A 15895-nucleotide genomic window follows, 5' to 3' on the forward strand; every position below is an offset into this window, starting at 1 on the left:
AAACTGCAATTCTATCAGAAAGAAAAAAAAAATACATGATACAGGTCTAAGGTCTGAATCATATTTAACCACAAAATAAAAAACTTGGAAAAGAAAAACAATAAACCATATATTTATTTTCAGAAGAATTAGGGTTTGTACTGTCCTTAAGTACTTTGTACTGGTATCATTAAGAAAAACTATTTATTGCATAATTAGCATAATACAAAACTCTTATCCTAATGCTTTATTTATTTATCAATTATTTTAAATCAGCAAAAATGAAATACAGCACACCAAATACTATAAGGATATATACTGATAAATACATTTTATAATATGCTACATTATAAAAAAATGGAAAACTAACTTTACTGTCATGAAAAAAGTCACAATGCAAAGAAACTTTAAGGGTCCCAAAACAGGATTCATTTTCACATACACACACAACATGCATTATATATAGAATTTATATTTAATATTCCATTTTTATTTTTACGTTTATTTTTATTTCTTGACTGTTTTTGTAAGAATCACTCAAAAATTCACAAATATCATTCCACAAACAATTTATTTAAGCAATGCATGTGTGCAGTTATTTGTCTCACCGCCTCCTGGATCTCACAGCGGAAGACGTGGATGCGGAAGATCTCAGTGTTGTAGTGGCTCTCGGTAAAGGCGAAGCAGTCGCTCTCGGGCGAGCCGTCGTGGCCGCGGACACAGAAGAGGATCTTGTAAATGGGGTAGTTGGCAATCTCAGTGCTGGTCTGAGGGTCCAACAGCCTGATGAGATATTCAAGTGCAAGATGCTTTAACCTCTTTTAAAGAAGCATCATTTCTTTTCTTGGTTACTGCGGTCATTAGCTTCCTAAAGTACCTGACGGTGCCCTCTGAGACTCCGGGCACAGAGAGGGTGACATCCAGGGGCATCTGGCACTGGCTGCGGAGGATGCTGACCATACGCAGAGCCTCCACCTCACTGCGCGGGGCATTCACTGACGCACAGCCTAAATACGTCAGCTTACTGAACACCACGCTGTCTTCATCTGGGACGGGGGTCCCGGGACTCAAGTCAGAGGGCTCATCTAGAAGCAGTGATGGGAAGAGAGACTCAAAATTAAACCGTCAATGTTTTGGACACACTTGACATGACCTGACCTTTTGATCTAAATGCTTGAATTAAATGCTTGAAATTGTTTTTACACCACATTAAATAGCGCCTATGTATGAATTTTCATGAATAGAATTATAACAGGTGTTTCTTGATAACAAATGACCAGCAGATGGCGCTCTGTATATGTATTATACTGAAAAGCATGATAGGGATAAGAAAATAATAAAAATAAATAAATAAAAGTATTACATATATGTGTGTGTGTGTGTGTGTGTGTGTCAGTGCGCATATATATACATATATATATTCATTCAGGTGCTGGTCGTATAATTAGAATTTCATCAAAAAGTTAATTTCACTCATTCCATTCAAAAAGTTTAACTTGAATATTATATTCATTCATTACACACATACTAATATATTTCAAATGTTTATTCATTTTAATTTTGATTATTATAACTGACAACTAAGAAAAATCCCAAATTCAGTATAGGTTAAATATTGAAGACACCTGGTGCCACACTCTAATCAGCTAATTAACTCAAAACACCTGCAAAGCCTTTAAATGGTCTCTCAGTCTAGTTCTGTAGGCTACAAAATCATGGGGAAGACTGCTGACTTGACAGTTGTCCAAAAGACTACCACTGACACCTTGCACAAGGAGGGCAAGACACAAAAGATTGTTCAGAAAAAGAGGCTGGCTGTCCACATAGCTCTGTGTCCAAGCACATTAATAGAGAGGCGAAGTGAAGGAAAAGATGTGGTAGAAATTTTTTTTTCAAGCAATAGGGATAATCGCACCCTGGAGAGGATTGTGAAACAAAACCCATTCAAAAATGTGGGGGAGATTCACAAAGAGTGGACTGCAGCAGGAGTCAGTGCTTCAAGAACCACTACACACAGAGGTATACAAGACATGGGTTTCAGCTTCGCATTCCTTGTGTCAAGCCACTCTTGAACAACAGACAGCATCAGAAGCGTCTCGCCTCGACTAAAGACAAAAAGTACTGCACTGCTGCTGAGTGGTCTAAAGTTATGTTCTCTGATGAAATTAAATTTTGTATTTCCTTTGGAAATCAGGGTCCCAGAGTCTGGAGGAAGAGAGGAGAGGCACACAATCCTCGTTGCTTGAGGTCCAGTGTAAAGTTTCCACAGTCGGTGATGGTTTGGGATGCCATGTCATCTGCTGGTGTTGGTCCACTGTGTTTTCTGAGGTCAAAGGTCAACTCAGCCGTATACAAGGAAGTTTTAGAGCACTTCATGCTTCCTGCTGCTGACCAACTTTATGGAGATGCAGATTTCATTTTCTAACAGGACTTGGCACCTGCACACAGTGCCAAAACTACCAGTACCTGGTTTAAAGGACCATGGTATCCTTGTTCTTAATTGGCCAGGAAACTTAAATGACCTTAACCCCATAGAAAATCTATTGTGAAGAAGAAGATGCGATATGCCAGACCCAAGAATGCAGAAGAGCTGAAGGCCACTATCAGAGTAACCTGGGCTCTCATAACACCTGAGCAGTGCCACAGACTGATCCACTCCATGCCACGCCGCATTGCTGCAGTAATTCAGGCAAAAGGAGCCCCAACTAAGTATTGAGTGCTGTACATGCTCATACTTTTCATTTTCATACTTTTTAGTTGGCCAAGATTTCTAAAAATCCTTTCGTTGTATTGGTCCTAAGTTATATTATAATTTTCTGAGATACTGAATTTGGGATGTTCCTTAGTTGTCAGTTATAATCATCCAAATTAAAAGAAATAAACATTTGAAATATATCAGTCTGTGTGTAATGAATGAATATAATATACAAGTTTCACTTTTTGAATGGAATTAGTGAAATAAATCAACTTTTTGATGATATTCTAATTATATGACCAGCACCTGAATATATATATATATATATACATACATATAGATATATGTACACACACACACACACAGGAAACAGCGTGATTTTTATTTTACTTTTTCTTACCCCTGTAAGATCTCTCATTGAGTTCACTCTCCTGAGCTCCCTGAATGGGCAGCACTATCTCAAGTTTAGGGGGGATTGGTCCGGACCGCAGTGGCACAGCTGTAGTGGGATAGCCATGCTTGACCCCTCCCAGATGGTCCGGTCCGCCCACTAGTTCAGTTACTGAAGGGTCCATCAGCACATCTTCCAGCTCCTGCTGTAACTGCTGCTCACTGCCGTTGCCCACAATCTGAACACACACACACACATCAGTAAAGTATTTTAATAACTCATGTGAGTCACTTACATTTATAGACCCAAGATTATGAACAAGCAAAGGGCTGGACAGTATCAGACCATAGTTAAGGGAAAATGGCATATTCTAAATTTCATGAATGCAACAACGCTTTGATGGACAGACATAGTGTGCAATTAAAATGCTGTGCTGTACTGCAGGAGATTTTATAAATTAATATTTTCAATGTTACGTCATTTGAACGATGGACAACAAAGTTAAAAAAGGGGATTTACATGGTGCACAAAGAAACTTTTGAAGTGAAAATTCACTTTTACATGTTGTATTTAAACTGAAATGTGTCTGAGCCGTTGAAGACGAAGTGGATTAAGTTTGTTTTGGAAGGGAATGTGCCCCGATCCACCTAAATGCATCTGTGTTTGAGCAAATCATTCATGATCCAGCTTCATCTACAAAACAAGTGAGTATATGTTTTTTTTTTTTTTTATGAATCTTTGCAAATCACCTTTCCTAATGTGCTAGTTAGCAAGTTCTGCAGCTAAAGTTTACAGCCTCATGAGAACGGCTTGTCAGATCACAGAAGAAAGGGGCGGGGTAAGCGAGCTCATTAGTATTTAAAGGGATATGTACTAAAATGGGTCGCTGTGAACAAAGCTAAAAGGCAAAAACAGTGTTGTTTTGCACTAGGGCTGAAATGATTCCTTGAGCAACTCAAATACAAAAATCATTGAGGCCAATTTTTTGTCTTTTATCTGAGCAACATGACACAGCTTCATTCCTGAATGAAACAACCGTTTAAATGATTCGGTTCAATCACAATGACTCACTTATTAACAGTTACTTGCTGTCACCTACTGGATTTAATTTCACATTTAAAGTATATATAAAAAAAAAAATAATAATAATAATAAATATCAATATTTGGTTTATTTTTAAAATAAAATATTATTCATGCATATGTAACTGCAGGTGTCAAATGTCCCTCTGAGCTGAATTAAACTGTGTAAATGGTCTTACATCTACCTTTTTTAAAGTAATGTGAAATAGATTTTTTTTCCTATTTTTATTTTATTCATTTTTATTTATATAATTTGTATTTGCATTTTGAAATGTAATTTGGCAATTAAATGCATTAAATCGGTTTAAGTTTCACGATTATTATAGGGCTGTCAAAAATAGCGTGTTAACGACGTTAATTAGTTGTTTGTCGTTAATTACGTCAAATTTTTTAACGCATTTCACGCATGCGCAGTGTGACAAATTATTTAGGTCAGGAAAGTCGATTTCTGAATTCTCAAGATAGTAAAAAACAGCGGCGAGCGCTGCGACGAAAACACCGAAGAAGCTTAAGGTTTTACCCCAGTTACTCTCAAATACATTCATGCCAAGCTCAATAAACAGAGACGACTTTGGTAGTTGATACGCTGGAGCTTCTTCCTGTTATAGCGTCCTGTGTTTCACACTGCGCATGCGCAGAACGCATACATGCAATGCAGCAAAAATTACAGCTGTTTGGAAAAGCATATGCATTTTTACTTGGTTTTACTGGCACTTGAAGCCTTCAGAACGTGAAAATATCGATCCTAAAGTATTGTGGCAGAGCAAATGAACACCTCCCAAAAACAAGAGTGCCCAGAGTGCAGAGGGCGCATGTTTGTGTTTCTTTCGAGTTCATTCTTTCGAGTTTCTCTATGCATAATTTCATAGATATGTGGCTATATTTAACCACTGGTTCACCTAAAACTCTTACACTATCTGTAGTTAAATGGCATGGTTTGATATAGTGCTCAGGTAAATTTGATTAAGTAAATGTTAAACTTTTGAAATTCAGAAAAAAAAAAGAACCACATATTGATGAATCAATACATGAAAATTATGTATCTGTGTCCTGTTATTTATCTTTTGGTATGCATTTCAGAAAAAAAATGGTTAGGATTCAGGTGTAATTGCAAATAGTGATTAATCATGATTAATCCACTGAAAATTCTGATTAATTTGATTAAAAGCCCTAGATTATTAATGTATGCAGTTTCAGCAATAAAAAAAACATTCTAAAAAGGAAACAAATAAGTTGTTTATTTTTAAGAGACCTATCTTATTTTCTATTGTACATTAAGTATTGCTCTTTAATAAAGAAAAATTACTTTATATGAATCTTCGATTAATCGATGGAATAATTGGTAAAATACTAAAATAATCAATAACTTTAGACCTATTTTACAATACAATTGAGAAATTTTAACCAAAGTATGTTATCGACTTAAAGAATCCTATCAACTTGTGGAAAAGGGGCATCTGATGACCTCTTCAAAGGCCCTTATATACTTCAAATGAAGTTAGTTTTTGTTTTTCTTTCATTCGTTCTTTGGATGCAGAAGGAAGTTTGAAAAGGCTTAACACGGTCTACGGTTTCCGAACTTTCCAACACCCCCACGCTGCTGGAGATTCATTTAAACGTGTCACAATGCTTGCAAGTATCCCCTAAACACAACAACGATAAAATGATGAGGTGTAGGCAGTCTAGGTGTGAGACGGGCACCAATTGTCAGAATATTATAGACAAAAGAACATCATGTTTGCAATACAAAAGAACCATAATCAGTCCTTTATGCAAAGTGTGAATGGCTCATAGTCTGAAAACTTTAGCATGATGTGGAAGAAAATATTGGAGTGTGTTTGTAATTTATTTTATTAAACTGGATAAACTGCTACAACTTTTCCTATCTTATGTGGTGTCATGATTTACTTTTGATAAAAACAAATGTTTATTATTGTATGTTCCTTTGGCATTTCATTTATTACATACGCTTTAAACTATTTTAATGAAAGAACAACAGCATCAGTATGGTGTAACATTTATTCGATCTTTACTCTTTCCTTTCTTTTCATGGCTTTGGAAAACTAGTCTCGGAATGTTCCTCTGTGTCGCTTTTTGCATAACTCCGGGTGGTCTACACTAAGCTTTGTTGCAATTTCTTTCTAGGAATTGTACAGGTGCGGATAAATTTGTGCAGCTCAGCTTTTCAACACTCCAATGTATTCAGCTCTCCTCTCAAACCTCTGTAGAATTAGAATTAAAAAAAAAAATGTAAATGCACGTCTAAGGAAGGTGGAGTTTCAGAACACACCCAACCACCGTATAACCACAACGGACCAATGGAAGCACAAAGGTAAACACCAAACTCCCCCAGAAAGTTTGCTTTGGTCAGCTGTATCGAACTGCTGAAACAAACTCAAAATGAACTTCGTTTTGGCCTGATCTTGTTTGAAATTACGTCATATCAGTTTGTTCTTTGATTTTGTTTGAAGTATATTGGAGCCTTAATGTTAGAATACACCACACAACTTTTAAAATCTGAACAGATTTTTAAAACACTAGACATCATACACTTACTGACTTTGAATTAGTGATGAAGAAAAACTGGTCATCATACACTACACGACCGAGTAGGGCTGGAGGATTAATCAAAAAGAAACCAAAACCGAAATTTAGAATCTCTTACTGACATAATTTTGCCATATTGGTTATTCCGTTTTTTTCAAAGACATGTTCAGTTTGAATGGCCAGTAAGAACTTATAGTAAATATGCACAGAGTGACAGGCCAAGATCACAGAGATCACTACTGTACTATTTACATTCATTATTTTGTTAAACATTAAACATCAAACAAACTTTTTCCACATTTCATGATTGAAAATAATATTAATTTATAATAGATACAAGTTATTTTCTACTTTTCGCATGACAGTATTTAAAATGTATTTTGTTTGGAAGAGATGCTGGTTATTTTCTACTTTTGACATGGAAATACTAATTTATTTTGTTTGCAAAACAAAATTGTATTTTTTTTAGGAAACTTGCTTTTTACAATTAAACTGAAATGTGATTTTTCATAAGAGGTCTTCATTCCAAGCCATCTTTGATTTCAATTGTTGAAAATATTTAATAAATACCCATAAATAGTTTGTTTCCTTACATTATTTTAAAATCACAAAGATAAGAAATGCACTTGTTCATTAGAAAAAAAAATCCTACCTTTAATAGGTGATTAGCTATATTTTTTAGTACAAACCTTTAATTAACTAACAGGGCAAAAATAATAAAACAAATGTTAAATAATCATTCAATAATCGTAATTGAGGTAAAGTGTTCAATTAATTGAGGTTATGTTTTTAGGCCATTTCGTCCAGTCCTATGGCTGAGGATCACACACTACCAGACTTTCAAGTTCAACAATCACAACAAACTCATGCAGAAAGTGTACATTGTAGCTAGGAGACTCTTGACCAAATGAAAACAATGTGTTCTAAAATCGTCTGAAAATATCAAACACGTTTGATCTCTGACTAAAAAATTGGAGTCTGTGACCATCATACACTACGCTATTTTACAGAATCTGTCAACACAAATCCACAGACTGAAGGTCCTTTAGTCCGAAATTCTTTTCCTTTTTTTCCTACTTGTCATCCTTTCCTATCCAAAAAAAAATGCCTGCTTACAGATGTGAAAATGCAGAAAATCAAACCTGATACAATTTCTTTTCTTTTTTTTTTACGCTGGTCAAAAGTGTTCAAAGTGGTCAAAGCAGGCATAATTTAGTCTGGTTTTTAATGTGGTATTGCAACTTCACATAGAATTTTGAGCAGGCAGACTTAACTTTAACCCATCAGTGGCACGCAGAGGGATAATCGTTGGCGCGCAAGCAATAGGGAAAACTGCATACTGACGTACATTTTGAGGTAATAACTTCTCATAGTCACACAGCCTGTTAGAAGCTATAAGCACTATTAAAGTGTGAGAATTAACTTGCGCTAGTCTACAGATGCGCGTGCAAACACTCCACATACTCGGTGCTTCAGATGAAAGTCTCAGCGGTCTAACAGCGCTTGTCTATGTCAAAATGACTGAGATGGCCAATCAGATCAAAGTAGGCGGGGTTTACTGTTCACAGAAGCAGAGCACGAAGCATCAGTTTAACGTTAAAAGAGAGAGGTAAGATGAAGCTGCAAATCATTTAATTAGTCAACTTTTAATAATACGTTTTACGATAGAAATGTTAAGTCACCGACAGCTATATCCAGTGATGAAAAATGTTCTCAAATATGGCCATTTTGAGAGAGAGAGAGAGAGAGAGAGATGTGTGTAAATTGTCTACGTCTGTCTCTCTCTACAAACAATGAAGTGATTTTGCCCCCTTTATTGTTGAGAAATATAATGTAGCGATTCAGTATCGATTAATAAAAGTTGTGTGGCAGCACTGACAAGTTTATGAGCTGAATGTTACTTTTTGCAGAGCACGATCTCAGATCTCTGTGCGAGTGGTATGTGTGTGTGTGTGTGTGCACGTGCATCAATTAAAGCAGCGCATTAACGGTGATTAAACTGAACTTTTTTTTACTATTTATTATAAATAATATTTATTTATTTATTTATTTATTAAAAATATTCAGAAACTATTTGCATCAAATAGTTTTTTGTCATTTCACTTAAAAATGTGTATGTACAATTTAAATATAGAATATATTGGGGCACGTAATGCCGAAAAGGTTGACGACCCCTGCTTTAACCTAATGAAGCATTTTTGAAGGTGGGCTACATCAGCATTGGCCAAACTTGGGCCATCATCGAATGTCTGTCAAGCTCAGTTTCATGGCATGTTCCACTCCACTAACACTGTCACACCTCTATGAAGTTTTAGCAGATTGAGCATGTTGAACCGACATCAGATAGAACAAGAAGAAAAATGAAAGCAACAAAAGCAGGCAAACAACAGTTGGCTGTCCCAAATTGAAATCCCCATCTTACCTGAGCATTCAATATGATCAGTGTATGTTTAAGTTTTGTGATTCAGCTGATCTGAATTTGTGATTAGTGTTATTCTTGTTATTTGATTGGCTGGATAGACAGAAGAAGTGATCTGTGATCAATAGAGTCGTAAAAACAGTGACTGAAAACAAAGATGATTTCTCAACACATAGGAACGGCATACAGCGATTCCAGGAATTCTAGTGGGAGCAGACAATTTTGGCAGATGAACTCCAAAAAAGACCTTACAATGTGCATTCTGTTTTGTTTTTAAAAAAAAACAAATATAAAAGTGTGACAAAAGAATTTACTTTAGAATACAAGCTAGAGCTACTAGCATGGACTGGGACCAAGAGGTGACTGGACTAAGATGTCTGGAAATAGGGAAACAGTGAAAGCACCAGACACAAAACAGAAGCCTATAATCACTCTACTGAGCTCTGCACAATCACAATATCACAGTCCCGCTTACTTCCCACACTCAGCTGTGGCACAGGCCAATGAAGCTGCCAATCAGACACAAGGCACAGAGACACAGTATGACCACAAAGCCACAGAGGAAGAGAGAGAGGAATAGATAGATAAAGACTGACCTTAAAGCTGACACCTTCCTCAGAAATCACCTGTGTAACAAACAGAGTGTTTAAGAGACGCCCACAGAGCTGAGAGACTGGTAATGAATGGGTTAACTGAGAGAGCGTTCTCTGCTTCATGACTGATGGAATGTGAAAGACTGACAACCGGCAGAAACATCTTCACTTTTAACTGCCACAGGAAATCATGGATTGCACTACATAATACATAATAAATAATACATAATACATGACAATGCCCTCTAGTGGCAATAGCAAGTGTTTATGCCCACAGTGTTCATTACACAGTAATTTTTACTCACCCTCAAATCAATAAACACTCATATCTATTCTTTCGACCAAAGAACACACACAAAAAAATTATATTTTGAAGAATGCACTCACTGTCATTTTTCATACATTTTAAGTGACTTTATTGCTAGGTACATTTTTGGCAGTTTTTTGGGGGGGGGAGGGGGGGGGGTAAAAATATTAGAGTGGGTAAATGGTAAAATGTTAATTTTGGTTGAACTATTCCTTTAATGAAAGTGATGACAAAAGACAATGAGGGAAAAAAGCGAACAGAACTTCAAAGTTGGCTGCACCATGGCCATGATCAAATGCAAATTTGAAGGAGCAGACTTCACAAGCCAACAAAATAAACAAATCCACCAAATCAGAATGCAAAGTGATGGTGCAATGTGCATACAAGAACCAAGAACACAAGAACTGAAAAGAGGCAAGACTGGAGTGGCGTGGTTGAAGCCTCCATGAATCAATGAGATCTGTATGAATGCAACATCTTATTGTGGCACACCACAATATTAAAACAAAGTGTCAACATTTGTACATAAAGCTGAAAGTGCATTTTTCTAATGTGATACATATACAGAGAACACACTGTAGTGTCGAAACATCAAATTAGATTATTGAAAAAAAAAATCAAAGGTGATACGAACTGGACAGAAATCTCGACAGCATTCATATGGTGTGGTGTCATGTGAGAAATAGACAAGTCAGGGCACAGGCTAAGCACAAGAACAAAGCATGGAATGAGAGTGTGCAGTCTGTTTGTCCTCATGACAGCTTCTGATGTTAACATTTAAGATCTTACAAGCAACTTTTTAAACTAGCTAGGTGGTGCAAACTGTACTTTCTAATAAAATTGATGGGGTGATTTTTCAATCAGGGGAATGTTCTATACCCTAGCATGATTTAAAAAAAATCTTTTTACAATTACTGTTTTCTCATTTTTATGTTTTTCCCTATTATCTCCTTATTTTAAGCCTGTTCCACATCTAGTTTTTTTATTTCTGGTCTATTATACCTTTACAAAAAATGTTGTTTTTCCAAAAAGATTATATTTAGTTATGATTCTGAGCTTTAAAAAATACTTACTATCCTGCTGTGTTAGCACATTTAAGGCCACATCCACACGAAGCCAGAGCTATCCCTATCCAATCTTTTTTATTTATTTATTTATTTAATTTTTTTTATCTAATCTCAAGAAATATCTGCATATGCACGAAACCATGAAACCGACACAAAACAGTGTAGTATACATGCCAGACCAGCATGTGGCGCTGTAATTCTGCCAGAGACAAATGGAGAAGCTGTATACAAACTATTAAATATTGCGGGTTTGGAACGACACGGGGGTAAGTGATTAATGACAACATTTTCATTTTGGGGGTGGAGTATTAAAATCACAATCGTTCAGTGTTTGTTCATGTTGTTGCCGTTTCGTGACGTAGCGGTGTCTGACCCGAGGAGAGAAGTGGGGTGATCACATCATCGTTTCACAAAATATACGGATTGGCGGTCCACACAAAAAGCAAAAAAAATAGCGGTTTCACACTCCCAAAACACCGGATTCGTGTGGACGAAACGCCAGTACGACACAAAATATTTACATATACAGCCAAACGCTTCTCTGTGTCGAGTGGGCCTATGATGTATCTTACTTCTCTCATTATATTTCAATTTAGGGCTAGACGAAATCTAATTATGATTTTTCTAATAAAATACAATTTAAAATGCGATTTAAAAAGAAGAGAAAATAAAAACAGGTTGGCAGGGCTGCACGATTTGACCAAAATGTTGTGATAATAAAATAAATAAAAAATACAATTGTATAAAAATCTGTTCATTTAATAATTACTTTATTTTACATTGCAATTGCAAAATTACAATATTAATATTTATTGCTTTATTTAATCATTTTCAATTGTTAAACTATCGAAAGTTTTTTTTTTTTTTTTTTTTTTTTTGCTTCTCGTAACAATTTTGTTTCCGTTTAAAACCATGCCAGCTTCTGTGGCTATTTTCATGGAGAGAAAAATTCATGGCTTAATTACATTGGGTTTTTACAATTTATTTTCGAAAAAGACATTTGGCAAAGGTTGCGTTCCCAAATGCACATTAAAAACAATGCGTACTCACACTAAGCCATATAGCATACTCTGGTTTATTTAGATTAATCGTGCAGCCCAACCTACTTAAATTAATAGCTGGTCATTACAAAAAAATTGTTACATAAATGCTGATTATTTCAAAATGTGATAAGCACTTATAATATATATTAAACTTTTTTAAAGACGTTTGGCCTTTCAAAATTCCAAGCAATTAAATGAGCCCTTAATTGAAGAATCCCCCATCTATAGTAAAACTTCTCTCTACGTGTTCTGTCTACTCTTACCTTTAGTCCTGTCTTTTCATCATCGCTACCATTATTAGTGGAGGGGGTCTCGTCCCCCAGGCCGGACACCAGGACAAATTCCTCACTGTTGAGGGTGGACACGGAGTCGGAGGACACGCTAATTTTCCCCACTGAGGCCTTGTCATCCATGACTGCTAAATCAAGCCAGACGTGCTCATGAATGGCAGTTTAATGAGCAAAATTACCTGGAAAACAAAGAAGTGAAAAAACAATGAGAGGAGAAAAAAAAACATGAGAGGAGCTTGCACGCCCATGCTTATTTTCAATGCATCCATTGTGAACTGCAAATATAGTTTGTGGTTCTTTATGCAGCAAGTTTCAATCTGTTCTACAAGCAGCAGCATTTACATGCAAAGCTATTTATGGGCACATGGTGTATGCAGAGTAAAATAAAAGACAAAACTTTGACAGAAGTGCTGGCTAAAGAGGCAGAGATGTGTGTGGAAATATATTGTAAAATGATAATAAAAAAATGGCAGATACATTTGGGAAAATGGAAATTTATTACCAGGTACTCATATTGTAGGCATACATCAAGGGTCAAAAAAATAAAAATTTAATTTTAATGCTAACGATAATAACGCGTTAACTTGCTGGGCAAGTTAACGCGTTATCACGCTAACGCATTAATTAAGTAACGCCGACAATTATTTTATTGCGTGTCAACACAGTTTTTCTATTTAGCTTTATTTTTATTTGAGTTTTAGTATGTCATTTTAGTATGTCAACTTCAAACTAATTTTATTATACTTAATTCATTACAGTAAGTCATCACAGCGAAATGTTAAGGTTTTACAATTTTCTTTTAAATGTTTTTTTATCTAATAATTATACTGCATTTTTATTTCAGCTTCATTTCAGTTGTTGAATTTGAAAAGGTTTAGGCCATTCCAAACATTGGGGGTGAGGCTGGGGCATATCATAAATGGCCGAACAACTTTAGGTACGTCACAGCCATGAAATTTGCTATCACTGTTAGTCTGAAGTACATAAAACATCAATATTTCTGATCTGTTTTCATTTATAAATGTGCATATCTGCTAAAAGTTTATTTAAACAAAACAGTACAATACTAAAAATAGGCTTCATTTTCTTATTCTTTTGGACTGAGGTCTGAAATATGACATGGCACATTAATATCCAAATGCATATCTATTCCAGCTCTGTATCATTCTATGGTGCATTTATGCAATGATAATGTATGATGGAAATGGGCCTGGCTCTGTTCTACAGCAGCCAATTGTACACACTACACAGCATGCAAAAATCTTTTTTATCTCCACAGCAACAGTCAAAGGACAAACAAAGTTGGTGCTGCTGTGGATTGTAAACTGTGCTGCCCGCACTGTACTGCCAAGTGCTGTTTACATTGCCATGCACATGACCGAGTATAACAACACTGTTCAGAATGACCTCATCCTTATGCAAACTGATCAATTATTTTTATTCCAATGAAAGAGAGGCACACTTAATTCTATTGCAGCAGGAAAGAAAGCTGAAGAATGAATGATAGATGTGTTTATGAGAGCTGTACCTGTGTTTATTTGGAATGGCTGAGAGGGATTGGCAGAGGGTCAGCACTGAACTATATTTGGATACGGGAGGGAAATAATGGGACTGTACAGGTCCAGACATGAAACACTAACAAAAGCAGCCGCCTCATTTCACTCTACTGATTCTTCTGCAGATCCCTAGAGGAAGTGTCGAAGAATGACCAGAACCCACAATACACACACAATGTGCTCCAATGTATTACAATCCCAGAAGTCCTGTACAAAGAGGATGTTGATACAATGAACAACAGTGAGTTATTGACCTGTGACAAATGTTGTAAGATCTGCAGACAAGAATCAGTTTCAATGGGACCGTCTCAGAGAATTAACAGTTAGCTATATTTCAGCAGTCTTCAGTGTCACATGATCCTTTAATGATTTTATTCTCAAGCATTTCTTATTATCAATGCTGTAAACCATTTTGCTGCTTAGAGGTCCCCTTCTTCGTGATCCCATGTTTTAAACTTTAGTTAGTGTGTAATGTTGTTGTACGAGTATAAATAATATCTGTAAAATTCTAAAGCTCAAAGTTCAATGCCAAGCGAGATATTTTATTTAACAGAATTCACCTACAATGAACGACCCGTTTGGACTACAGCCCTCCAGTTCCTGCAGTAATAATGTCACTAAAGCCCCTTTCACACTGCCATTCCGGCAAATACAGGGGTAAAGTGTTCCTGTAATTGTTCCCTGGTCTCTAGATTTGGCACTTTCACACTGCCAGTGATGACACGGTATATGTGCGTGCTTTCACACACAACCCTTGAAGATCCCGTAACGACACGTGACATCAGCGCGTGACGTGTAATGTACGAGTCGACAACGCTTGGCACGTTATACTTTAACTGATAACGTGCGTCATCACTTCGATACGCAATTAGATCTGGCTTTTGTTCACACAGCGCTCGTTCCGGATCGATTACCGCAATGTTACTAGGTCCCCGACCCGGGTTCAATTCGGTAATCAATTCCGGGACGTGGTTGCTTTCACAGAGAAGGCGACCAGGCAATGTTACGGGAATATTGCGGGTCCGACGTGCAGTGTGAAAGGGGCTTAAAACAGTTTTTTGACTAACCTCCTCCCACAGGAATACACAAAAAAGGGGGCGTGGTCTTGTTGTGCTCCGACGGAAAAGAGGAAGAGCTGCGTTTGTGTTTGTCGCCATGTCGTCGAAAAGCTGTTATTTTCATCTCGGAGTCCAATCATCTTTGTTTGGGCTTCCCAGGGTCGCTGTACTTTGAGATCAATGGTTACAATTTATGTTTAACTCTGTTCCCGAAAATTATAATCCACATGTAAAACTATGTGCAGCACATTTTCCTGAGGACAGCTTCCTCAATCTCAATCAGTGTAATGCTGGATTCGCACAAAGATTATTCGTGAAAGATGGAGCAGTTCCCTCTTTGTCTGGAGAAGGCGTTGTTTATGGACCACAACCGGTAAGTGTATTTTTTTATTTAAGTTGGTGCGTTTAACAGTTTCTGTAACTTATTACACAAATGGCAACGCTGTTTAGCTTTGTTAACTAGATGTTAGGGCTGTGCAAAAAAATCGGATGAGATTTTCATGCGCATTTCGTCAGTAAAAACACTCCTGTGATTATAAGTACATCTCCAGCAGTTTTCAAAACAAATCCTACCCACTTGTTTCTTAAAACTAGCCCAATCGCGTTTCCAGGAGGGTAACGTGCTCTAAGCTTGTGTCGAATCACAACACAATCAGATCTCGTTACGTATTTCTGAAGGAGGGACTTCATAGAACAAGGAAGTCATCAGCCCATTTTTATGACAGTGAAAGCAGCGGTATGCAGATTTTTATGTGAAAAACACTGGGTTTTTTTTTACACGCGAAACATGAACACATGTTGTATTGCACACTGTAAACACAATCAAAGCTTCAAAAAAAAACCTTTAAAGGGGGGGTGAAATGCTATT

At 36.6% G+C, this 15895-nt stretch overlaps 1 protein-coding gene across 2 annotated transcripts in view; it reads right to left on the reverse strand.

Annotated features, from left to right (window-relative positions):
- The window catches only part of LOC127966630 (rab GTPase-activating protein 1), a 92893-nt gene that overhangs the window by 60755 nt on the left and 16243 nt on the right, over nucleotides 1-15895 (reverse strand). The window contains exons 2-6 of one of the 2 annotated variants that reach the window (XM_052567763.1): nucleotides 12387-12592; nucleotides 9710-9739; nucleotides 3075-3303; nucleotides 857-1064; nucleotides 588-762 (exon numbers count right to left, since the gene is read on the reverse strand). In XM_052567763.1, coding sequence (XP_052423723.1) covers nucleotides 588-762; nucleotides 857-1064; nucleotides 3075-3303; nucleotides 9710-9739; nucleotides 12387-12536 — 792 coding nt within the window. In that variant the 5' untranslated portion in view covers nucleotides 12537-12592. The remainder of the gene's footprint in view (nucleotides 1-587; nucleotides 763-856; nucleotides 1065-3074; nucleotides 3304-9709; nucleotides 9740-12386; nucleotides 12593-15895) is intronic. The other variant, XM_052567765.1, reaches the window with a different exon arrangement.

Source organism: Carassius gibelio, chromosome B10 (genome assembly GCF_023724105.1).
Source record: "Carassius gibelio isolate Cgi1373 ecotype wild population from Czech Republic chromosome B10, carGib1.2-hapl.c, whole genome shotgun sequence".
Classification (NCBI taxonomy): Eukaryota; Metazoa; Chordata; class Actinopteri; order Cypriniformes; family Cyprinidae; genus Carassius; species Carassius gibelio.